Genomic DNA, 25,403 nt, shown 5'->3' with positions numbered 1-25,403 from the left:
GACTCCCTGCCCAACGAGTGGAACTCTGGGAACCTCCGAACCTCCAGCGAGTCCTCTCACTACCCTGGCTTGACTGGCTGCTTCACCAGAGCTGGGATTTTTTTTTGAGGGGGGTGTAGAAATTAGCTTGATGCCGGGTTGCCCCGGTAACAGCTGATGTATTTTTGGGGCCGAGGAGTGTAGATTTTCTCACTGCCGCCCTGGTCTCGCTCCATTACCCCCTTTGTACGAGGCCAGAGGGTGCTGTCAGTGCCCCACACACCCAGGGACAAATCTCGAGTCCCAGGACCAGGCGTGGCCTCTGCCTCTTACTCCTTTCTCAGGAGGGGATTACCCCAAAGCCGCTCCTCCTGGGGGGAAGATGAAGGCCCAATTTAGAGGTCAGAGTGCTCTCCAATGGACCCCTGGCAGCAAGGACCCGACGCCCCATCGCGGGCGAAGCGTGGCTCTTTGGGCGTCCCTGTGGAGGAAAGATGTCCGAACATGGGCCACTTCCCGGGGAAGGGGCTACAGTGTCAGGCTTTAGAAAGATTGTGTTCAAAATTATGGAGATAGAGATGGGTTGTCTGTAGTGGGTGGTCACTGGTCCCCAAAAAATATCTGTTGATACATAGGATAAAATGTGTGTGTGGTGGTCTGTTTTTAGTTCTTACACAGGGAGGACAGTCACAGGACACACCTGTTGGTCTTGCTCTTTGTATCAATCAGAGTCAAAGAGTGATATTCATTTAAATAGTATCACATGCTCAATGAATGTGTTGAAGAAATGGCTAATGATGCAAGAGGTGTTTGTACTATTGACTTGGCATAGAAATGCTCCTGAAATAGAATAGTGATAGCTCATTCAACTCAATAATTTGACTTGGGAGCTGAATTCACACTAGGGAGATGTTGTAGTCAACCAGATATTCAAATCTAATTTTATTTTACCCGGTAAGTTGACTGAGAACACATTCACATTTACAGCAATGACCTGGGGAATAGTTACAGATGGGAGGAATGAGACAATTGGAAGCTGTGGATGATTAGGTGGCCACGATGATTGGGAATTTAGACAGGACACCAGGGTTAACACCCCTACTCTTATGATGTGCCATGGGATCTTTAGTGACCACAGAGAGTCAGGACACCCGTTTTAACATCCCATCTAAAAGATTACACTCTACACAGGGCAATGTCCCCAATCACTGCCCTGGGGCATTGGAATATTATTTTTGGGACCAGAGGAATGAGTTCCTCCTACTGGCCCCCCAACACCACTTCCAGCAGCATCTGGTCTCCTATCCAGCTAGCTATGTGTTCTAATGTGTACTGCTCACTGCTGGAAGAGATGCATACAGCAGAAGAGACCAGTCATTGTGACTTTTAGTTCATCAAAGTTAAGTCTGTCATTGTCCATTAGCAGTTACAGGGCACAAAGTGAAAAACAGTCGAGGTTGTTGGGATAAAACCCAAGATCAGGTCTGATGTGTTAGCCCAGCACGGTACCACTGTTACCTATTTCCCCCCAAGGCCTCTCTAGTATCAAACCAGCTGGACTGAATAGTGAAACATCGGACTAGAATGTTTCGACAAGGTCGTTGTAAAAAACTTTTGTCTGATTGTGATCGCTGAGCCAAGATGATGTATGAGGGCTCATACTGTGTGAGCAGGCAGCTACAAATTTGCCTGGCTAGTTGCGCTAGTGGGGGGTGGGCAATGGGGGTTTGAGTTGCCTTGTTAAAGGAAGACAGAGAGGGGAAAAAATAACCCTTTGTGGCCCTTTTTCCCTTTTACGTATTCCTCATCAAAGGGAACTGGCTGTCTTGCAGCCAGATAATTGATACATGGGCTCCGAAAATTTAAATTGTCACCAGTGAAAATGAATTATCTCCACCTCAACAAATGAGAATGCTGCAGGCTTGATGTCTAGTTTTTTTTCATCTTGCATTTGACTTTTTGTGGCATATTGTAATATTCCTTGTCGGAAAAGCTTGAATATCCTCCAACAAAGGCTTGCCCTTTCTTGGCATTAATGCATTTAGAGTTATCAGAGAGGTCAGACCTGTTTGGAAACACTCCATCTCCAGTATTCGGCCTAAAACACTCTGGGCAAGAAAGGGGGGCACACAGTAACAGATACACAGTAACAGATACACAGTAACAGATACCGCCTGCCTACTTCAGTGAGTCACCCTTGAAGAAATAATCTCAGAACACAAACCAATGGGTGTGGAGGAGCAACGCATATCAAATTCCATTGATGGAGTGGAGAAAGTGGTATTGTGCTGGACGTGATCAGTCAGCTGGTAGACACTTTATTAATGGAACTGATCTACACTGAACAAAAATATAAACAACATGTAAAATGTTGGTGCCATGTTTCATGAGATGAAATAAAAGATTCCAGAAATTTACCATACGCACAAAAAGCTTTATTTCTTGAATTTTGTGCACAAATGTGTTTATATCCCTGTTAGTGAGCATTTCTCCTTTGCCAAGATAATCCATCCACCTGACAGGTGTGGCATATCAAGAAGCGAATTAAACAGCATGATCAGGTGCACCTTGTGCTGTGGACAATAAAAAGACACTCTAAAATGTGCAGTTTTATCACACAACACAATGCCACAGATGTCTCAAGTTTTGCGAGATTGTGCAATTGGCATGCAGACTGCAGGAATGTTCACCAGAGCGGTTCCCAGAGAATTGAATGTTCATTTCTCTACCATAAGCCGCCTCCAACAACGTTTAAGAGAATGTGGCAGTACGTCCAACCAGCCTCACAACTGCAGACCATGTGTATGGCATTGTGTGGGTGAGGGGTTTGCTGATGTCAACGTTGTGAACAAGTGCGAGTGCCCCATGGTGGCAACGGGGTTATGGTATGGGCAGGCATACGCAACGGACAACAAACACAATTGCATTTTATCGATGGCAATTTGAATGCACAGAAATACCGTGATGAGAACCTGAGGCCCATTGTCGTGCCATTCATCTTTGTCGTGCCATTTATCATCACTTCATGCTTCAGCATGATAATACACGGCCCAATATCGCAAGGATCTGTACGCAATTCCTGGAAGCTGAAAAGGTCTCAGTTCTTCCATTGGCCTGCATACTCACCAGACATGGCACCCATTGAGCATGTTTGGGATGCTCTGGATTGACGTGTATGACGGCGTGTTCAGTTCCCGCCAATATCCAAAAACATTCCACAGGCCACAATCAACAGCCTGATCAACTCCATGAGAATGAGATGTGTCAAGCTGCATGAGGCAAATGGTGGTCACACCAGATACTGACTGGTTTTCTGATCCACGGCCCTACCTTTTTTAAGGTATCTGTGACGAACAGATGTATATCTGTATTCCCAGTCATGTGCAATCCATAGATAAGGGCCTAATGAATTTATTTAAATTGACTGATTTCTTTATATGAACTGTAACTCAGTAAAATCTTTGAAATAGTTACATGTTGCATTTATGTTTTTGTTCAGTATAGCTTAGGTGAAACAGGCTTCTCTGTATCTCCCCACCCCCTGCCCAAACTTGTTTCCCCTCTTCCTCCCCCTCCAGGCCTTGTTTTCGTTCCCCCCTGCTCCGTGCAGAACGAATGACACAGATGTTGTTGGAGAAGACAGGACCCATTTGGTCCCCTTCCCTGCCCTCCTCTCCCAGCATGGGGCCTGAAACTTGTTTTTCAATCATTGTCCCCCCCCCAACTTCTTTTACCCCCCAAAGAAAAAAGAAGCACAGAGAAAGAGGAGGGTGAGAGTGAGAGAGCAAGGAGAGAGGCAAAAAAGAAAGAGGGAGGGAAGGGCATCACAAAAGCTGGGGTGGAAGAAATATAAAGAAAAAACATTCTTTATAACAATCTCCAATAATTTAACGCAGGGAGGTCCAAGAGTTGTCAGGGGGAGAGACTAGTTGAGTTGTGCCTGTTTGGGCTCAAAGTCTACCATGGTAAGGCATGGTGCCTTAGGCTAGGAGCTTCAGTGTAGAGCTGTGTCATCCAGATAGGGAAGACGCGGAGGCTAGAAGATGCAAGTTGGCAGGTGGCTGCTCTGGGTGACCTGGCTCTATACTTGGGCGGAAGGGTCACGCCAGTGTCAGTGCCAATGCACCTGTATACCTGAGCCGGGACTGGCCGAGGGGTCAAAGACACCGGTCAAGGAGCATGACCGTCATCGATTGGAGCACCGGCAGCATCGGCCACACAGGGACAAGCCACACCGGAGAAAAGGTAAGCACCCCCCTTCCTCCCCCCTGACCTCCCTCAGACATCTTTTGAGGGAAACCTGTACCATAGCAAAGAATGATTGATGAGTTCAATGGAGTTGTGGAGTGCTGATGCTATTAGTCCAGACAGTTCTCCATGTTCTGCTATATCCATATTTGGAGCAGTTCATTGCAGGATAGAAGTTGTGGAGTTAGGCTACATAATTCATTAATAATGCAATTCGGTGTCTTAATTTATAATGCATTACTGACTAAGTAATATATTTGATATTTTATAATCTATTGACTTATTATATAATAGTACAGAAAGACATCAAGTTTGCATACAAAGTCAAATTAATGTTGGTCAATATGCATACATATTTTCTAACCAATTACTAATGAAAAGTTAAATACATATGAAAAATTATCAGTTATATATTAATTATTTAAGGTTGTCATTTGCATGTTTGGTGTATTATTTAATCGTAGCCTGAGACCGCTATGCCTGCCCCAAGCTGTTATAAGAAACATTGCACTCAGCATGTGTCCCAGTGTGAGGACCAATGCGTGACATCTTTAAAGATTGAAAACACTGAAAAATGTATTGGACGATTGATGGAAAACCAGTATGAGATGACTTGGGTCAGATTCACCGGAGTTGACTCTTGTTGCTGTATTTGCATCAATATTGTTGAAAACCTCAAACTGCAGCCAAAAAGTTTGGAATGTCGTTCTTCTTTCAACTTGTTTTAAGGAACAATTGTTGCTCAGATGACTTGGAATCTCTTCATGTTTAGAAATGAATCTACTAATGTGTTATTAGCAGCAGCATGAAAATATTTTTTTATGTTTGTGTCACAAAAAATATTGAGGTACAAAATGTTTTTATTCTAAGTTCGATCAACAATATTAACAATTTCTTAACACACCTGTTTAGCATTCAAGACACTAAGTTTAGCATGTAATTAACAATGAGCTTAAAGATCAATGTACTTCAAGCATTTCTTGACTTACTCAAAATGTTTAACCTGACACAACTCAAATCTGGACCCCCTACAAAATCACTTCAAGTAACTGTACTCTGATATGGTAGTGCACCGGGTTTCCACAAAGGTTTTGAGTAATAACAGCACATTGGGATTTACAGTGTACCTTTGATGAAACAATAATATATCCTCAATCTAATTACTTTTTGTGATCATTGACCTGGTTTTCACTGAAGTCCACAAGCGAAGGGTAAACGTGAGAAGAAAGGAGTGCATAGATGCGAAAAGGAATTATACAACGAGCCAAATGTTCATGCTGTTTGTATGTGGCTACTATGAAAGTGAACTGTCTTTGCGTGTGATCAGGGGTGTATTCAATCCTCCGATTCTGTTGAAAAACATTTCTTAAATTAAATGAAACTGGGAAAAACATACATGAATTTGTCCAATAGAAACTCTTGTTTGCAACTGTTGGCCTAATGATTACACCCTAGATCAGCTAGATGCTGGCAAAAGTGTGCAAGGCGGTATTGAATGTGTCACTGTCTGTCACCTTGATTTCTCCAATTTTCTCTCCATCTGTGCATCTACATTGTGAACTTTCATTCTTAGGCTAGGTTGGAGCAACCTCATGAGTATAGTGAAAATGTTAGTATCATGTAGTAGCCTAAACCTATTGATGTTACATTGAGCTCTGTGAATGGAATATGAATGACAGTCATCCAATATGCTGTAATAGAAATAAGGCCATGCTCATGAAAAAAGTATCATCCTCATCTTAAATGGCACCTGTTGCAAGTACAGTATATATATTTCTAGCTTGTTTGAAATAAAATACAAAACACTTCAAAAGCTTTTAGCGTTAAGTCCCTATTTTTTACACATTATTCTTCTCATTCCAACACCTCCTTGACATTTGAGACTTCATAAAATTAAAAGAGGTCAATTTTAAAGCCATCCCTCAGCACATCTTTAACCCACCACCATTCCATGCATTGTGTTTAGGGCTAGCCATCTTCCTTCAGCCTCTCTAAACCTTTTGTTCATGGCTGAAATCTGGCCAATGCCAAGGCCATCTAGCCCGAGTTCTTGGATCAATATATTTTTTTTTATCACCTCGACTGGGCCTTTCTAGACCGACACAATGGCAGGTTCACTAAACAATACTTTATCTATGTGGTTTTTGGGAGGGAATTAACTACCAGTGGCAGTTTCCCCCTTTAATCTCTCTTCTCTCCCTCCAAGAGCCCTGTTTGCACAGGGGATCTTGGGTAATTGGGATAAGTAACTATTAGCTCCCGAAGTTGTTTTTCTTTTCTCTTCACAGCTATGCTCTAGCAGGACCTCCTTGTTGTTTCTGCTGTAATGTATCACTTGGTGATGACATCCGAGTGGATTTGTAGCAGGATGGAAAAAAGAGAGATCCATTTTGTCTCAAGTAAAACTCTAAATACTAAAAGAACATTTGAATGCATATGTTATTCTTTAGGGCTACTCTGCATGAATCTGTAGGCTAGAGCAAGTCAAACCTCTCCATAAGTAATTTAAATTCAGTTGAAAAATAAGGCTGTTGATATTAGCAGATATTATTGTGATTGCTTCTCTTTACAAAACAATTCCTTGCATTTCCAATTCCTTGTTGTGCAACATCTTTTCAGTTTAGATGAAATAATGCAATGATAAACCATGAGATATGGCATGATTGCAAGAACTGTAAAATCTCTTCAGTTCATGAGAGATGAGATCATTTCATTTACATCTATTGTTTAGAAACATGGAGCCTCCACATTTCCTGCCTCTCCATGTAGGGTTGACAGAACTGCTGCTACAAATAGTTTTTAAAGAAAAACATGGAAATTGAAGACCAGTCTACATGGCTGTTTGTATTATAAGCGTTCTAAGAATGCAGGAAACCAAACATATAGGCAAGCAATATAGCTTATGGGGATCAATATTGCTGTAGGCTACCAGAATTGATAACCCTGAAATTGTCACTTCAAATAAGGGAACATGTAAATAAATGTAAACGAATAAGGTAGGCTTTAAAGTGCCCCAGAAGCAAATTATCTTATTATTGCGTTTCAGGAAACAATTTATGTTCAAAGAGGACCACAATATATCTTGTATAGCCTATGTATGCAGTGGCAGTCCTTTTTATTTCTTGACATTTATGTTTGTAATGCTTAGCAGGCGTTGGTGATAAAACGGTGGCATAAGCCCCTCATGCGATTAAAGTAATTTCCAGCCAGGGAGTTAAAACGTGGGAGTGTCGCTTTTTTAAAGCGGTGACTTGTTGCCGCTTCGCCTACCTCAATTCTGTTCGCATCATAGTCACTAGGGACTGTTCCTAATTGCGTTGGCGCTTTGTTGGATCTAGATAAAGCGGTAGTCTTGTGTGGCGGAATGGCAAACGAAACAAACATTGAAATATCTGAACCATTTTATTCAATCTTGATAAGAAATTCCTCAAATTGAAATGTGGTTCGTGCGTAAAAGTTTAAAGGAAACGAACGTCCTCAAGTGAAATAATATGCACCAAATAGGTCAACGATGCAATAAGAATTTGTTTACATGCTGTGTTTTGGTGACCTAACATTTAAAATGACGGAACAGGTGTTTACAAGACTGTTGGTATTTTTCGCAACTCTTGGCAACCTTGCAGGTAAGGCTTTTATTTTGATATGATATATGTAATGTAGGCCTATCTATGGTAAACATCGATTGTATGCCATATCTGATCATGCATGTAGTGTTATTTTAATTGTCATTATTGCTATCAATGGAATAAATAAAGTGTGTAATACCGTAGTTGTAGCCTATGTTGGCTGGGTTATTGTTGCCTGGTTTGTGAGGTATTGAATGAATTGAACTCATTCTCAACAGAAGTTTCTCTCTCAACAAAATAACTTTATCTCAACAACAGTTTACAAACATAGATTCCAGTGGTATCAGAGCCACCATTTGTTTATTGACAGGCTTAGCTTTTTAAAGCCAGACTTTAGGCTTATCTGTATGACCAATTGTGAATATAGTTCTCTCCTGTTACTGATTTTTTTAATCCCCGTTTTTTTTCAACAAGAGAGGAACAAATGTATTTTTACATTTCATTTTCCTACTTTTCAATGGCACTTTGTTGTTTAGTAAATAATTAACACTTGATCTAACCTACAGCACCTGCCAAGTCAGCCCATCTGTGTGACACACTATTGTTATTCCAATCAATATGGAAGTGACAATTTAGGAAAGATTTAGAGAATTCTAGAGATTTTGAAAATAATTAACATATAAAAATGTAATATTCGATTTTCAAAAAATGATTGTAGGATGTTGAGATGTTTCTCCCTGACGAAATAGCTCTGTCCGAAAGAATATAGACTTTACATGGCAAGCCACAGACAAGATTGTCTTATCCTATGATCAGGAGTAGGCCTATGGCTAGCCTAGTGTTGCAAATTACATCTGAAAACCTATGAAAAAGATGTTGACAGTCTTTGAAAGCATGTCCTCTCATGCATGATGAAAGCATCCATCAGATAGCTGTTCTAGTTGCAATATTTTAATATAAAAATCAACACAGGCACATATAGCCCATCGCAGCTCAATGGCCAAAGTTTGTGATTTTTATCCAATAGTATATATCTGCAATTAAGCCTTAGAATCAATAGGGTATCATCCTCCCAAGTCCCTCCCATTGGCCCATGTGATTGACATGTTTTGACATTTCCATTCAATAAGGGAATTGTTGACACCTGTGGCATTGTCCCCACCTGGGGTCCACAGTGTCCACACTGAGTGGCTACAGAGTACTTTATACTGAAAAACAGACACACACACTCACATCAGTGGCGGTCGGTGCCATTTAAAGATGAGGGAGGACAATTGTTATTGTTATGAACATGGCCTTATTTCTATTACAGCATATTGGATGACTGTCATTCATATTCCATTCACCCAGCTCAATGTAACATCAATAGGTTTAGGCTACTACATGATACTCAAAATTTCCCTATACCTATCATGAGGTTGCAACAACCTAGCCTATGAATGAAAGTTTACAACGTAGGTGCACAGGTCGAGAGAAATTTGAGTAATCAAGGTGACGGACATTGACACATTCAATACCGCCTTGCACAATCTTGCCTGTATCTAGCTGATCTAGGGTGTAATCATTAGTCAGTTGCATACTAGAGTTTCTATTGGACAAATTCAGGTATGTTAATGTTTTTATTTTATTTAACCTCTATTTAACTAGGCAAGTCAGTTAAGAACAAATTCTTATTTACAATGACGACCTACCAAAAGGAAAAAGGCCTCCTGCGGGGACGGGGGCCTGGGATTCAAAATTCATACAATATAAATATAGGTGTCCCAAGTCACCCCCTGTACCTGGACTTTGAATTACTCCCCTCTGGGCGCAGGTATAGGGCACCCCTCAGCAGGAAAAATAGAACGAGACAATCATTTGTGCCAGGTGTGATATCCCTCTTAAATAGCTCGGGCAAATGTTCCCATTGACCCCGTAAGGTCAGCAGGCTAGTCTTTTTTAAATTTTAAATTGTATTTTATTTATTGGTGCGTGACTGTTATTGAAAGTTGTATTGTCAATCTTGTTTTGTATTTAACGCCACTTTAAATGTGTACATGACACTGCAACAAAATTTCCCCATGGGGACAATAAAGTAAGTAAGTAAGTAAGTAAGGTGTCACGGCCGTCGTTGGAAGGAGACCAAAGTGCAGCGTGGTGAGCGTACATTTTCTTTTTATTTGAGTAAAATGTCGCCAACAAAACAAGAAATAACAAAAACGACCGTGAAGCTTACAAGGGCTATAGTGGCCCTAACAAAGACAACTACCCAAAATCACAGGTGGGAGAAAGGGCTGCCTAAGTATGATTCCCAATCAGAGACAACGATAAACAGCTGTCCCCGATTGAGAACCATACCCGGCCAAAACATAGAAACACAAAATCATAGAAATAAAGGACATAGAATGCCCACCCAAATCACACCCTGACCAAACCAAAAAGAGTCATAAAAAAGGCTCTCTAAGGTCGGGGCGTGAGAGTACCACCCCCAAAGGCGCGGACTCCGGCCGCAAAACCTGAACCTATAGGGGAGGGTCTGGGTGGGCATCTTTCCGCGGTGGCGGCTCTGGTGCGGGACGTAGACCCCGCTCCACCTCTGGCTCACCCCACTTTGATGGTGCCTCTGGTGCGGGGACCCTCGTCGCCGACTCCGGACTGGGGACCCTCGTTGCGGGCCCCGGACTGGGGACCGTCGTTGGAGGCTCTGGACTGGAGGCCGTCGCTGGAGGCTCCCTGCCATGGATCGTCACTGGAGGCTTCGTGCCATGGATCATCACTGGATGCTTCGTGCCATGGATCATCACTAGAGGCTTCGTGCCATGGATCATCACTGGAGGCTTGGAGAGCAGAGCTGGCACAACCCGTCCTGGCTGGATGCTCACCCTAGCCCGGCAACTGCGGGGTGCTGGCACAGGACGTACTGGGCTGTGGACACGCACCGGCGACACAGTGCGCAGAGCCGGCGCAGGATATCCTGGACCGAAGAGACGCACTGGAGGCCAGATGCGCTGAGCCGGCACCATCCGGCCTGGCTGGATGCCCACTCCAGCCCGGCCGATGCGGGGAGCTGGAATATAGCGCACCGGGCTATGAGAGCGCACTGAAGACACCGTGCGCTTTACCGTATAACACGGTGTCTTCAGTGCGCTCCTTACGGTAAGCACGGGGAGTTGGCTCAGGTCTATACCCTGACTCTGCCACTCTCCCCGTGTGCCCCCCCCAAAATGTTTTGGGGGGCTGCCTCTCGTGCTTGCTCCGCTGTGCCAACTCCTCATAGCATCGCCGCTCTGCTTTAGCTGCTTCCAGTTCCTCCTTAGGACGGTGAAATTCACCAGCCTGTGCCCAGGGTCCCTTGCCTTCCAATACCTCCACCCATCTCCATTCCTCCAGAAAGAGCTGCTCCTCCCGGCCACACTGCTTGGTCCTTTGGTGGGGGGTAGTTCTGTCACGGCCGTCGAAAGAAGTGGACCAAAGTGCAGCGTGGTTAGCCTTCATTTATTTTTAGAATGTCGCCAACAAAACAAGAAACAAAATAAACAACCGTGAAGCTTCCGAGGGCTATAGTGCCCCTAACAAAGACAACTACCCACAATCACAGGTGGGAAAAAGGGCTGCGTAAGTATGATTCCCAATCAGAGACAACGATAGACAGCTGCCCTGATTGAGAACCATACCCGGCCAGAACATAGAAACACAAAATCAAAGCAAGAAAGGACATAGAATGCCCACCAAAATCACACCCTGATCAAACCAAAAAGAGACATAAAAAAGTCTCTCTAAGGTCAGGGTATGACAATAGGACAAAACACACATCACAACAAGAGAGGCAACACAACACTCCATAAAGAGAGACCGAAGACGACAACATAGCAAGGCAGCAACACATGACAACACAGCATGGTAGCAACATAACAACAACAACATGCTAGCAACAAAACATGATAGCAGCACAAAACATGGTACAAACATTATTGGGCACAGACAACAGCACACAGGGCAAGAAGGTAGAGACAACAACACATCACACAAAGCACCCACACCTGTCAGTAAGAGTGTCCATGATTGAGTCTTTGAATGAAGAGATTGAGATAAAACTGTCCAGTTTGAGTGTTTGTTGCAGCTCATTCCAGTCGCTAACTGCAGCGAACTGAAAAGAGGAGCGACCCGGGGATGTGTGTGCTTTGGGGACCTTTAACAGAATGTGACTGGCAGAACGGGTGTTGTATGTGGAGGATGAGGGCTGCAGTAGATATCTCAGATAGGTGGGAGTGAGGCCTAAGAGGGTTTTATAAATAAGCATCAACCAGTGGGTCTTGCGACGGGTATACAGAGATGACCAATTTACAGAGGAGTATAGAGTACAGTGATGTGTCCTATAAGGAGCATTGGGGGCAAATCTGATGGCCGAATTGTAAAGAACATCTAGCTGCTCGAGAGCACCCTTACCTGCCGATCTATAAATGATGTCTCCGTAATCTAGCAAGGGTAGGATGGTCATCTGAATCAGGGTTAGTTTGGCAGCTGGGGTGAAAGAGGAGCAATTATGATAGAGGAAACCAAGTCTAGATTTAACTTTAGCCTCCAGCTTTGATATGTGCTGAGAGAAGGACAGTGCACCGTCTAGCCATACTCCCAAGTACTTGTATGAGGTGACTACCTCAAGCTCTAAACCCTCAGAGGTAGTAATAACACCTGTGGGCATAGGGGCATTCTTCTTACCAAACCACATGACCTTTGTTTTGGAGGTGTTCAGAACAAGGTTAAGGGTAGAGAAAGCTTGTTGGACACTAAGAAAGCTTTGTTGTAGAGCATTTAACACAAAATCCAGGGAGGGGCCAGCTGAGTATAAGACTGTATCATCTGCATATAAATGGATGAGAGAGCTTCCTACTGCCTGAGCTATGTTGTTGATGTAAATTGAGAAGAGCGTGGGGCCTAGGATCGAGCCTTGGGGACAGGCAGTGGCTGAGATAGCAGATTTTCTGACTTTATACACTGCACTCTTTGAGAGAGGTAGTTAGCAAACCAGGCCAAAGACCCCTAAGAGACATCAATACTCCTTAGCCGGCCCACAAGAATGGAATGGTCTACCGTATCAAAAGCTTTGGCCAAGTCAATAAAAATAGCAGCACAATATTGCGTAGAATCAAGGGCAATGGTGACATCATTGAGGACCTTTAAGGTTGCAGTGACACATCCATAACCTGGGTGGAAACCAGATTGCATACCCGAGACAATACTATAGACATCAAGAAAGCCAGAAATAAAGGACAAACTGTGGCTGCCTTCCAAGCAATGGGAACCTCCCCAGAAAGGAGAGGCAGGTTTGGTGATGATAGAGGCAGCAACCTTAAAGAAGAAAGGGTCTCCATCTGACCCAGATGTGTTTTTGGGGTCAAGTTTAAGGAGCTTCTTTAGCACCTCGGACTCAGTCACTGCCTGCAGGGAGAAATGTTGTAGCGGGATAGTCGCATTAGAAAGGGTGGGAGATGAGGAAATGTTGAATGGGAAAGGAGGGATGACTGAGTCAAATAGGAATCCTGACTTAATGAAGTGGTGATTAAAGAGCTCAGTCATTTGCTTCTTGTCAGTAACAACCACATCATCAACATTAAGGGACATGGGCAGCTGTGAGGGGGAGGGTTTATTCTCCAGGTCTTTAACCGTTTTCCAGAACTTCTTGGGGTTAGACCCACAGAGAGAGAACTGTTCCTTAAAGTAACTAACTTTGGCCTTCCGGATGGCCTGAGTGCACTTATTTCTCATTTGCCTGAACGATAGCCAGTCAGCCTGAGTATGCATGTGCCGAGCCTTTCGTCAAATGTAAATCTTAAGGTGGAGTAACTCTACAAGATCACGGTCGAACCAGGGGCTGAACCAGTTTTTAATTCACATTTTCTTTATGGGGGTGTGTTTGTTAATAATACCACTGAAAATATAAAAAAGAAGGTCCAAGCGTCATCGACAGAGGGGATCAAGCTGATTCTATACCATTTTACAGAGGCCAGTTCATGAAGGAAGGCTTGCTCATTAAAGTTTTTTAGCAAGCATCTATGACAAATCAGGACAGGTCGTTTCACTGAGCAGCCATTGCGAACACAGACTGTAAAACAGTGATCACTAAGGTCATTACAGAAAACACCAGACTGATACCTATCAGGATTATTTGTGAGGATAACATCAAGGAGAGTAGCCTTTTTTGGGTGTTTGGAGTCATACCTTGTGGGGATCTCTGGAGGCTCCGGACTGGGGATCGTCGCTGGAGGCTCCGGACTGGTGATCGCCGCTGGAGGCTCCGGACTGGAGATCGTCGCTGGAGGCTCGTCGCTGGAGTCTCCGTACTGGGGATCGTCGCTGGAGGCTCCGGACTGGTGATCGTCGCTGGAGGCTCCAGACTGGGGATCTACGCTGGAGGCTCCAGACTGGGGATCTACGCTGGAGGCTTCGGACTGGGGATCGCCGCTGGAGGCTCCGGACTGGGGATCGCCGCTGGAGGCTCCGGACTGTGGCCCGTCGGTGGAGGTTCCGTACTGTGGCCCGTCGTTTGAGGTTCCGGACTGTGAAACGTCGCCGGAAGCTCTGGACTGGCTACTGTCGCCGGAAGCTCTGGACTGGGAACTGTCGCCGGAATCTCAGGACTGGGAACTGTCGCCGGAAGCTCTGGACTGGGAACTGTGGCCGGAAGCTCTGGACTGGGAACTGTCGCCGGAACTGGTGGTACCGGGAAGAGGCACAGGCCGTACTGGACTGTGGAAGCGCACTGGAGGCGTGATGCGTGGTGCCGGAACTGGTGGTACCGGGTTGATGACACGCATCTCAGAGGGAGTGCGGAGAGGAGGCACAGGACGTACTGGACTGTGGAGGCGCACTGGAGGTCTGATGCGTGGTGCCGGCACTGGTGGTACCGGGCTGGGGACACGCACCTCAGGGCGAGTACGGGGAGGAGGCACAGGACATACTGGACTGTGGATGCGCACTGGAGATCTGGAGCGTAGAGCTGGCACAATGCGTCCTGGCTGGATGCTCACTTGAGCCCGGCAAGTGCGGGGCCCTAGCACAGGACGCACTGGGGACACAGTACGCAGAGCTGGCGCAGGATATCCTGGTCCAAGGAGGTTTACTGGAGACCAGGAGCCCTGAGCCGGCACCACCCGTCCTGGCTGGATGCCCATTCTAGCCCGGCAAATGCGAGGAGCTGGAATAGAGCGCACCGGGCTATGAATGCGAACTGGAGACACCGTGCGCATCTCTGCACAACACGGTGCTTGACCAGTTACACGCTCCCCACGGTAAGCACGAGGAGTTGGCTCAGGTCACATATAGCATAGTTATGTTAACAGAAATAATGGAGTGCCTTACTATTCTCCATGGTTGGTCCTCTTGCCTATTATTTGGTAGAAGGAGCCACAGCCCACACAGTTATACACCTGAGCCTTCTTACTGCAGAACACAATCAATCCATCAGATTGATGCAGGTGTGGGTTGTAGGGTGTCTTAGTGTTCTACATTTTTTCAATACGGGTAACTCGTAAAAAAGCCTGTTTTGAACTGTATCCTAACCTGAGAAGTAGAAATCAAAGGGAGAGAAACTGGGAATTGTTAAGTAAATGGAAGAATACTCTTATTGCAATGTGCGTGGCTCTTAAAAGAGCCTTTGGTTGTGCATAGTGTAGTCTATCGCGCAAGATGTTGCCTGGGAAACAGCACCCTCCTCGTAGAAGTAGGAGGTGAAGGTCTCCCGCACAGGGATTGCCTCCCGTGCTGCGTTGTAGGCCCCCATCCTGGCATCATCCTGCAGAGCAGCAGACATCTCCTCTAGCACACAGCAGTGAGCTGCAGGTCCCCTCCTGGTCCTCGTGACCATCCTCATGAAGTTACAGTATGCAGGACACAGGTAGCCTTCACACGCCTCTGCGTTAGTAGTGTGGACCCCGATGACTCGTTGGTACCTCCGCCACTGGGACGCAAGAATGCGGAAGGTGCACTCGGCGGTCAGCCTGGCTCGGGAGAGGCGGTAGTTGAAGACCATGTTCCTCCTGCAGATGCTCGCTTCAGGAGGGTGCCGCATGAGTTTTCTCCGGCACGGAAAGGCCTCGTCTCCCATGAAGACATGGGGCTGGGATCCCCGGTGCTCTGCTACTGGAATCAGACTATCTTCGGGAAGGTCCAGGGTGCCATCTCTGAGGGCCTGACCGTGGAGGAATTCATGCCTGTCCCTTGGTTGGGAAATATCTCTCATTACAAATGATAACATTGGATAGATAGATGCATGTGCGCACACGTGCATGTGACAACAGTAGGATCATATCAAGGATGGCATCACAAATTAATACATAAATATCACTTGAAGCTTGATGGTGAGTTGATCATTTGAACCAGATGTGTAGTGCTATGGCAAAAACAAAAATGTGCACCTCTTTGGGTCTCCAGGACCAGGTTTGAGAACCACTGTTCTTGCGACATTCATTGGGACCTCTTCATCTGCAGACAGGCTTTCACAGCTCTCTGTATCTGAGGACAGAAAACATCACAAAGAAACAGGCTTCATTATACTGCAATTAGAAAGCACTGAATATTATGTTGCTATTATCTCTGTCCTCAGTTTTTCTCTCGAAGGACTGAAACTACACAAAAGTACCTGCCCTATCCAGAGTAGCCTACTCTCTCCCTTATTTGACAGCTGGAGCTGCTAATCCTTTCACCCTCTTCCATTTCTGTTAGCTAGCTAGCTACCTACCTACAAATACATTTGGAGTGTGTGTTTTACATTTATTTACAAGATAGCTAGCGAATATGAAGTTAGGTAGCTATCTGCTGATTTATTTAATTCACATAGCTAACTAGCTATACAGTATGTAAAGGTGGCTATATTAGCAGTTCATTTGAGCTAGCCTGCACAATACTGTAGCTAGCTAGCTTTACCTGGAATGCTTTTCCTACAGTCTTGAATGAGTTTCCACATCTGCTGAGCACTTGTTGTCTGCTTTTCCTTTACTCTGCCGTCCAACTCATCCCAAACCATCTCAATTTGTTTGATAGGGCGGCACACAATAGGGCAGCACACAACTGGCCCAACGCCGTCCGGGTTTGGCCGGGGTAGGCCGTCATTGTAAATAAGAATTTGTTCTTAACTGACTTGCCTAATTAATTAAAGGTTAAAGACAAAATATAAAAAATAGCCCTTACACAGCCTGGAGATGTGTTGGGTCATTGTCCTGTTGAAAAACAAATGATAGTCCCACTAAGTGCATACCAGATGGGATGGCATATCACTTCAGAATGCTGTGGTAGCCATGCTGGTTAAGTGTGCCTTGAATTCTAAATAAATCACTGACAGTGTCACCAGCAAAGCACCATCACACCTCCTCCATGCCTCACGGTAGGAACCACACATGCGGAGATCATCTGTTCACCTACTCTGTGTCTCACAAAGACATGGCGGATGGAACCAAAAATCTCAAATTTGTAGTCATCAGACCAAAGGACAGATGTCCACCGGTGTAATCAAATCAAATTAAATTAAATGTTATTTGTCACATGCGCTGATTACAACAGGTGTAATCTGTTGTGAAATGCTTACTTACAAGCCCTTAACCAACAATGCAGTTTTAAGAAAAATACCAAAAAAATTAATAATGTCCATTGCTCGTGTTTTTTGGCCCAAGCAAGTCTTTTCTTCTTATTGGTGTCCTTTAGTAGTGGTTTCTTTGCAGCAATTCGACCATGAAGGCTTGATTCAAGCAGTCTCCTCTGAACAGTTGATGTTGAGATGTGTCTGTTACTTGAACTCTGTGAAGCATTTATTTGGGCTGCAATTTCTGAGGCTGGTAACTCTAATGAACTCTGCAGCAGAGGTAACTCTGGGTCTTCCTTTCCTGTGGCGGTCCTCATGAGAGCCAGTTTCATCATAGCGCATGATGGTTTTTGCGACTGCACTGTTTTAAAGTAATGATGGACTGTCATTCCTCTTTGCTTATTTGAGCTGTTCTTGCCATAATATGGACATGGTCTTTTACCAAATAGGGCTATCTTCTGTATACCACCCCTACAACACAACTGATTGGCTAAAACACATTAAGATGGAAAGAAATTCAACAAAATAACTTTTAACAAGGCACACCTGTTAATTGAAATGCATTCCAGGTGACTACCTTCCAGGTGACTACCTCATGAAGCTGGCTGAGAGAATGCCAAGAATGTTCAAAGCTGTCATCAAGGAAAAGGGTGGGTACTTTAAAGAATGTTGTCCGGACCTCTGGCACTCTCTATGGGGGTGCCACAGGCTTCAGTCCTCAGGCTGACTCTTTTCTCTGTATATATCAATGATGTCACTCTTGCTGCAGGTGATTCTTTGATCCACCTCTTCGCAGATGACACCCTTCTGTATACATCTGGCCTGTCTTTGGACACGGTGATAACAAACCTCCAAACGAGCTTCAATGCCATACAACACTCCTTCCGTGGCCTCCATCTGCTCTTAAATGCTATTAAAACGAAATGCATGCTCTTCAACCGATCGCTGCCTGCACCCGCCTGCCCGACTAGCATCACTACTCTGGAGGCTTCTGACTTAGAATATGTGTCTGGCTAGACTGTAAACTCTCCTTCCAGACACATATTAAGCATCTCCAATCCAAAATGAAATCTAGAATCGGCTACCTATTTCGCAACAAAGCCTCCTTCACTCATGCTGCCAAACATACCCTCGTAAAACTGACTATCTACCGATCCTCGACTTCGGCGATGTCATTTACAAAATAGCCTCCAACACTCTACTTAGCAAATCTAATGCAGTCTATCACAGTGCCATCCGTTTTGTCACCAAAGCCCCATATGCTACCCACCATTGCGACCTGTATGCTCTCGTTGGCTGGCTCTCGCTTCATATTCGTCGCCAAACCCACTGGCTCCAGGTCATCTATAAGTCTGTGCTAGGTAAAGCCCCGCCTTATCTCAGCTCACTGGTCACCATTGCAGCACCCACCCGTAGCACACGCTCCAGCAGGTATATTTCACTGGTCACCCCCAAAGCCAATTCCTCCTTCGGCCGCCTTTCCTTCCAGTTCTCTGCTGCCAATGACGGGAACGGATTGCAAAAATCACTGAAGTTGGAGACTTACATCTCCCTCACTAACTTTAAGCATCAGCTGTCAGAGCAGCTTACCGATCACTACAGCTGTACATAGCCCATCTTTAAATAACCCATCCAACCAACTACCTACCTCATCCCCAAATTTGTGTTTGTTTTTCTGCTCTTTTGCACACCAGTATTTCTACTTGCACATCCTCATCTGCACAACTATCACTATCACGCTAAATTGTAATTACGTCGCCACTATGGCCTCTGTATTGCCTTACCTCCTTACTTAATTTGCACACACTGTACACATATTTTAATATTTTGTTATTGACTGTACCTTTGTTTATCCCATGTGTAACTCTGTGTTGTTGTTTTTGTCGCACTGCTTTGTCTTGGCCAGGTCGCAGTTGTAATGAGAACTTGTTCTCAACTGGCCTACCTAGTTAAATAAAGATGAAAAAAAAGAATCTCAAATATAAAATATGCTTTGATTTGTTTAACACTTTTTTTGGTTACTACATGATTCCATGTGTGTTTTTTCATAGTTTTGATGTCTTCACTATTATTCTACAATATACAAAATAGTAAAAATAAAGAAAAACCCTGGAATGAGTAGGTGTCCAAACTTTTGACTGGTACTGTATGTCACCAGTAGGCCAAGTAATTGTACCGTTAATACCAGTCATTTGGTTACATTCATTTCTGTTAACTTCTTATGGCTGCATCCCGCTAACGGGATCGATATGACAACAGCCAGTGAAAGTGCAGGGCGCCAAATTCAAACAACAGAAATCTCATAATTAAAATTCCTCAAACATACATGTGTCTTATATCATTTTAAAGGTAATCTTGTTGTTAATCCCACCAAAGTGTCCGATTTCAAATATGCTTTTCAGCAAAAGCACTACAAACGATTATGTTAGGTCATCACCAAACCACAATATGCACAGCCATTTTTCCAGCGAAATATAGCAGTCATAAAAATAAGAAATATAGATAAAATTAATCACTAACCTTTGATGATCTTCATCAGATGACACTCATAGGACTTCATGTTACACAATACATGCATGTTTTGTTTGATAAAGTTCATATTTATATCAAAAAATCGAAGTTTACATTGGCGTGTTACATTCACTAGTTCCAAAAACATTAAGTGATTTTGCATAGCCACATCGTTTCAACAGAAATACTCATCATAAATGTAGATGATAATACAAGTTATACACATGGAATTATAGATATACATCTTCTTAATGCAACCGCTGTGTCAGATTTTTTTTTTTAAATACGGAAAAAGCAAATCATGCAATAATCTGAGACGGCGCTCAGAACAATAGCCAAATTAGCCGCCATGTTGGAGTCAACAGAAACCAGAAAATACATGATAAATGTTTCCTTACCTTTGATGAACTTCATCAGAATGCAGTCCTAGGAATCCCAGGTCCACAATAAATGCTTGATTTGTTCGATAATGTCCATTATTTATGTCCAATTAGCTACTTTGGTTAGCGCGTTTGGTAAACAATTCCAAAGTCACAAAGCGCGTCCACTATAACGTGACGAAATGTCCAAAAGTTCCGTAACAGTCAGTAGAAACATGTCAAACGATGTATTGAATCAATCTTAAGAATGTTGTTAACATACATCTTGAATAACGTTCCAACCGGAGAATTACATTGACTTCAGTTGAGAGATGGAAAGGAGCTGCCTATCACGTGTTCAATGCGTGGTCACCTCATGTCAGTGATTACTCATTCCTGTCTCCTTCGGCCCCCCTTCACATTAGAGTCATCAGACCAAGTTCTATTGACTGTTGACATCTAGTGGAAGCCGTAGGAAGTGAAAACTCATCCATATCTCGCTGTAATTTCATTGGGAGCTTGGTTGAAAATCTAGCAGCCTCAGAAAAAATCCAAACAGGAAGTGGAACTTCTCAGGTTTTTGCCTGCCATATGAGTTCTGTTATACTCACAGACATAATTCAAACAGTTTTAGAAACTTCAGAGTGTTTTCTATCAAATACTAATAATATGCATATATTAGCAACTATGAATGAGGAGCAGGCCATTTACTCTGGGCACCTCTGTGCACCTTTCATCCAAGCTACTCAATACTGCCCCTGCAGCCATAAGAAGTTAATGCATGTATTAATTCATAATTTACCGTTCTCATTCTCGGAGTTGAAACGTAGTTTGCAGAGTTCAACACCTGCTACACTTGTGAGAAACCAGTAAGTTTTTTTTCCATAACCATCATTTATGAGTTTTGTAAATTTTGCTATTGTCTTTTGTTTGGCGTGCTCCATGTGAGCAATGAGCATGTCTCTGTCTGGTTTCTCTGTTCTGATAATATTCAGGGAACGTGCACGTCTGAGCACGCATAGAAGTACCTGGCCTGCTGCACGCAAATTTAGGAAATTAGCCATTTGGGATGTCTGAGTTCTGATGATCCCATATATCCAGTGGATATACAGTTGAAGTCAGAAGTTTACATACATTTAGGTTGGAGTCATTAAAACACGTTTTTCAACCACTCCACAAATTTCTTGTTAACAAACTATAGTTTTGGCAAGTCGATTAGAACATCTACTTTGTGCATGACAAAGGTAATTTTTCCAACAATTGTTTACAGACAGATTATTTCACTCATAATTCACTGTGTCACAATTCCAGTGGGTCAGAAGTGTAAATACACTAAGTTGACTGTGACTTTAAACAGCTTGGAAAATTCCCAAAAATGATGTTATGGCTTTAGAAGCTTCTGATAGGCTAATTTACATAATTTGAGTCAATTGGAGGTGTACCTGTGGATGTATTTCAAGGCCTACCTTCAAACTCAGTGCCTCTTTGCTTGACATCATGGGAAAATCAAATGAAATCAGCCAAGACCTCAGAAAAAAATTGTAGACCTCCACAAGTCTTGTTCATCCTTGGGAGCAATTTCCAAACTCGTGAAAGGTACCACGTTCATCTGTACAAACAATAGTACGCAAGTATAAACACCATGGGACCACGCAGCTGTCATACCGCTCAGGAAGGAGACGCGTTCTGTCTCCAAGAGATGAACGTACTTTGGTGCGAAAAGTGCAAATCAATCCCAGAACAACAGCAAAGGACCTTGTGAAGATGCTGGAGGAAACAGGCACAAAAGTATCTATATCCACAGTAAAACGAGTCCTATATCGACATAACCTGAAAGGCCGCTCAGCAAGGAAGAAGCCACTGCTCCAAAACCGCCATAAAAAAGCCAGACTACGGTTTGCAACTGCACATGGGGACAAAGATCGTGCTTTTTGGAGAAATGTCCTCTGGTCTGATGAAACAAAAATAGACATGTTTGGCCATAATGACCATCGTTATGTTTGGAGGAAAAAGGGGGAGGCTTGCAAGCTGAAGAACACCATCCCAACCGTGAAGCACGGGGGTGGCAGCGTCATGTTGTGTGGGTGCTTTGCTGCAGAAGGGACTGGTGCACTTCACAAATTAGATGGCATCATGAGGTAGGAAAATTATGTGGATATATTGAAGCAACATCTCAAGACGTCAGTCAGGAAAAGCTTGGTCGCAAATGGGTCTTCCAAATGGACAATGACCCCACGCATACTTCCAAAGTTGTGGCAAAATGGCTTAAGGACACAAAGTCAAGGTATTGGTGTGGCCATCACAAAGCCCTGACCTCAATCCTATAGAACATTTTTGGGCAGAGCTGAAAAAGCGTGTGCGAGCAAGGAGGCCTACAAACTTGACTCAGTTACACCAGCTCTGTCAGGAGGAATGGGCCAAAATTCACCCAACTTATTGTGGGAAGCTTGTGGAAGGCTACCCGAAACGTTTGACCCAAGTTAAACAATTTAAAGGCAATGCTACCAAATACTAATTGAGTGTATGTAAACTTCTGACCCACTGGGAATGTGATGTAATAAATAAAAGCTGAAATAAATCATTCTCTCTACTATTATTCAGACATTTCACATTCTTAAAATAAAGTGGTGATCCTAACTGACCTAAGACAGGGCATTTTTACTAGGATTAATTGTCAGGAATTGTGAAAAACTGAGTTTAAATTTATTTGGCTAAGGTGTATGTAAACTTCCGACTTCAACTGTATGAGCTCATTGGAGCGGTGAACTCTGAGGGCCCGGAATAGACTGTATAATGTTGTTGATACAAGTTTGCTAGCAACAGTTGATTGATTTGATACAATGTTGCCCTTCACTAGCAATAGCTCAAGTCAAGACCGATAGAAATGGGGGCCAACAGGTGGAGTAGAGCGATGAATGTGATGTATACATGCGTATCCCGCACATATGACTAATACAACTTGAACTTGAAAGAACCTGAATTTTTATCAGGATATTTTCTACTGGTTTTATTTGTTAGCTTTAGGCCTATGTATTTGACTTAGTTGACAATGGAAGTTATAGGCCTACTGCTTCTCATGGGAAACAACTATGACTTAATCGTCTTGAACCCCATTCGATGCTAAATGCATAGTATGCATAGTAATAGTAATAAACTATTGTCAGATCTTCTGTGAATTAACAGACGCAATAGCCTACTTTGACAGAACCTGAATTTCTCCATCTTTCCTCCGTCCACTGTTCTTGTTCCCTCCAGGTTCCAGACTGAGGACGGATGTGGTGGAGGTGCCCCCGCGGATTGTCCACCACCCCTCAGATGTGGTGGTCAAGGTAGGCAGCCCCGCCACCCTCTCCTGCCGCGCCGACGGTACACCCGAGCCCTCCATTGAGTGGATCCGCAATGGCCAGCCCCTGGAGATGAACAAGCTGGACAGCCAATCGCGGCCCATCGTCCTGTCGGAGGGCAGCCTTTTTTTCCTCAGCGTGGTGCCAGGGAGGCGGAGTCAGTCACATGAGGGCGTGTACGCGTGCATGGCAAGGAACAGCGCTGGCAAGGCCACCAGCCGCAACGCCTCCCTCTATATCGCAGGTAAGACTGTGGGGATGTCTTTCAAATTAGATGGACATGCGTATCTTGTTATAAATTCCAAGATGCCATGCAGAAATAATTGCACAGTAGGATGAAGAGAGGTATCATGTTATAGAGTGGTCCCACTGTTATAGATCATGTGAGTGAAGAGACTATGTATCAGTCTCAGCAGTGTGCAGACTAACTAATAAACCACTCAAGGGCTAGATTGGCTGCATCAAGTGTGCTCATACTGAGATGGAACCAAAGCCACACACAGCTCCCTTCCAAGTACTTAAAAACACTATGCCAGATGGATGTGAAAATCTGGCCTTAGAATACATTCTGTTGTCTTGGTTGGAAGGCCCTCTGTGGCTCCTACATCCTGTCCCATTAACTTCTTCTCTCCCTCCATGCTGATCTTAAATGTGATATCAAGCTAATATATGATCCTTCAGGTCCACGGAAAGCCCGCAGTAACCACAGACCCCTGCTCCAGAGAGAAAGCGAGAGACGTTGAGATTGTCCGTGTGATTGCTGAGTAGAATTATTATTATATATATATATTTTTTAAACATTTATTTAACTAGGCAAGTCAGTTATTAAGAACAAATTCTTATTTACAATGACGGCCTACCAAAAGGCCAAAGATCTCCTGTGGGGACGGGGGCTGGGATTAAAAAAATATATATTTATATGTATATATAGGTCAAAACACACATCACGACAAGAGACAACACAACTCTACATAAAGAGAGACCTAAGACAACAACATAGCATGGCCGCAACACATGACAACACAGCCTATTATCAACATGGTAACAACACAACATGGTAACAACATAACATGGCAGCAGCACAACATGGTAGCAGCACAAAACATGGTGCAAACATTATTGGGCACAGACAACCGCACAAAGGGCAAGAAGGTAGAGACAACAATACATCACGGAAAGCAGCCACAACTGTCAGTAAGAGTGTCCATGATTGGACACTGATCTTTGTCTTTGAATGAAGAGATTGAGATAAAACTGTCCAGTTTGAGTGTTTGTTGCAGCTCGTTCCAGTCGCTAGCTGAAGCGAACTGAAATTAAAGGGGGTCCAAAATCAATGTTTACCACCTTCCCAGGACAAACACTCTGCTAATTTACCCCTGACCCCCAGCCTCTGTTTCTACCCAAAATAGGGTCACCCACAGACCACTGGATTCCTGAGCTAGCTGGTATAATTAGTGGCTGATTGACTTGTTGGGGGAACTTCCGTGGAGCAGTATGTGGTGGAGGCATGGAGCCATTGGGACAGTAAACAGTGGCACTTTACTTTCGATTGAGTTATACTAGCAGATCGATTGTAGTATAGTTTGAGTTTAACCTTTATTTATCCAGGTTAGTCTCAATAAGATAATTGTGCAATTGTGACCTTTTGTAAGTATAGTTGTACTGGTTTGGTTAGTAGCCTCTACAGTCATGAACCATGCAGCACTGTTAATTCAAGAGTTGTGCTAAGTTCTCTATCATAGCTAGACAATTATTGATTTTCAAGAATACCCTTAATACATTTTTTTTTTTTTTTTTTTTTTTTTTTTTAATTTATCCCATTTTCTCTCCAATTTTCGTGGTA

General features: G+C 43.8%; 1 protein-coding gene across 1 annotated transcript in view; it reads left to right on the top strand.

The window, feature by feature from the left end:
• Positions 1 to 3,731: 3,731 nt before the first annotated feature.
• LOC139537574 (roundabout homolog 4-like) overlaps positions 3,732 to 25,403 on the top strand; it is a 42,330-nt gene continuing 20,658 nt past the window's right edge. The window contains 2 exon segments of the mRNA XM_071339044.1: positions 3,732 to 4,224; positions 23,472 to 23,804. Of these exon segments, the coding sequence (XP_071195145.1) occupies positions 4,023 to 4,224; positions 23,472 to 23,804 (535 nt within the window). The 5' untranslated portion in view covers positions 3,732 to 4,022.

Source organism: Salvelinus alpinus, chromosome 13, assembly GCF_045679555.1.
Source record: "Salvelinus alpinus chromosome 13, SLU_Salpinus.1, whole genome shotgun sequence".
In the NCBI taxonomy this organism is placed as follows: domain Eukaryota; kingdom Metazoa; phylum Chordata; class Actinopteri; order Salmoniformes; family Salmonidae; genus Salvelinus; species Salvelinus alpinus.
The sequence above is the reverse complement of the archived record's forward strand: the minus strand, read 5'-3'. Positions and strand labels throughout refer to the sequence as shown.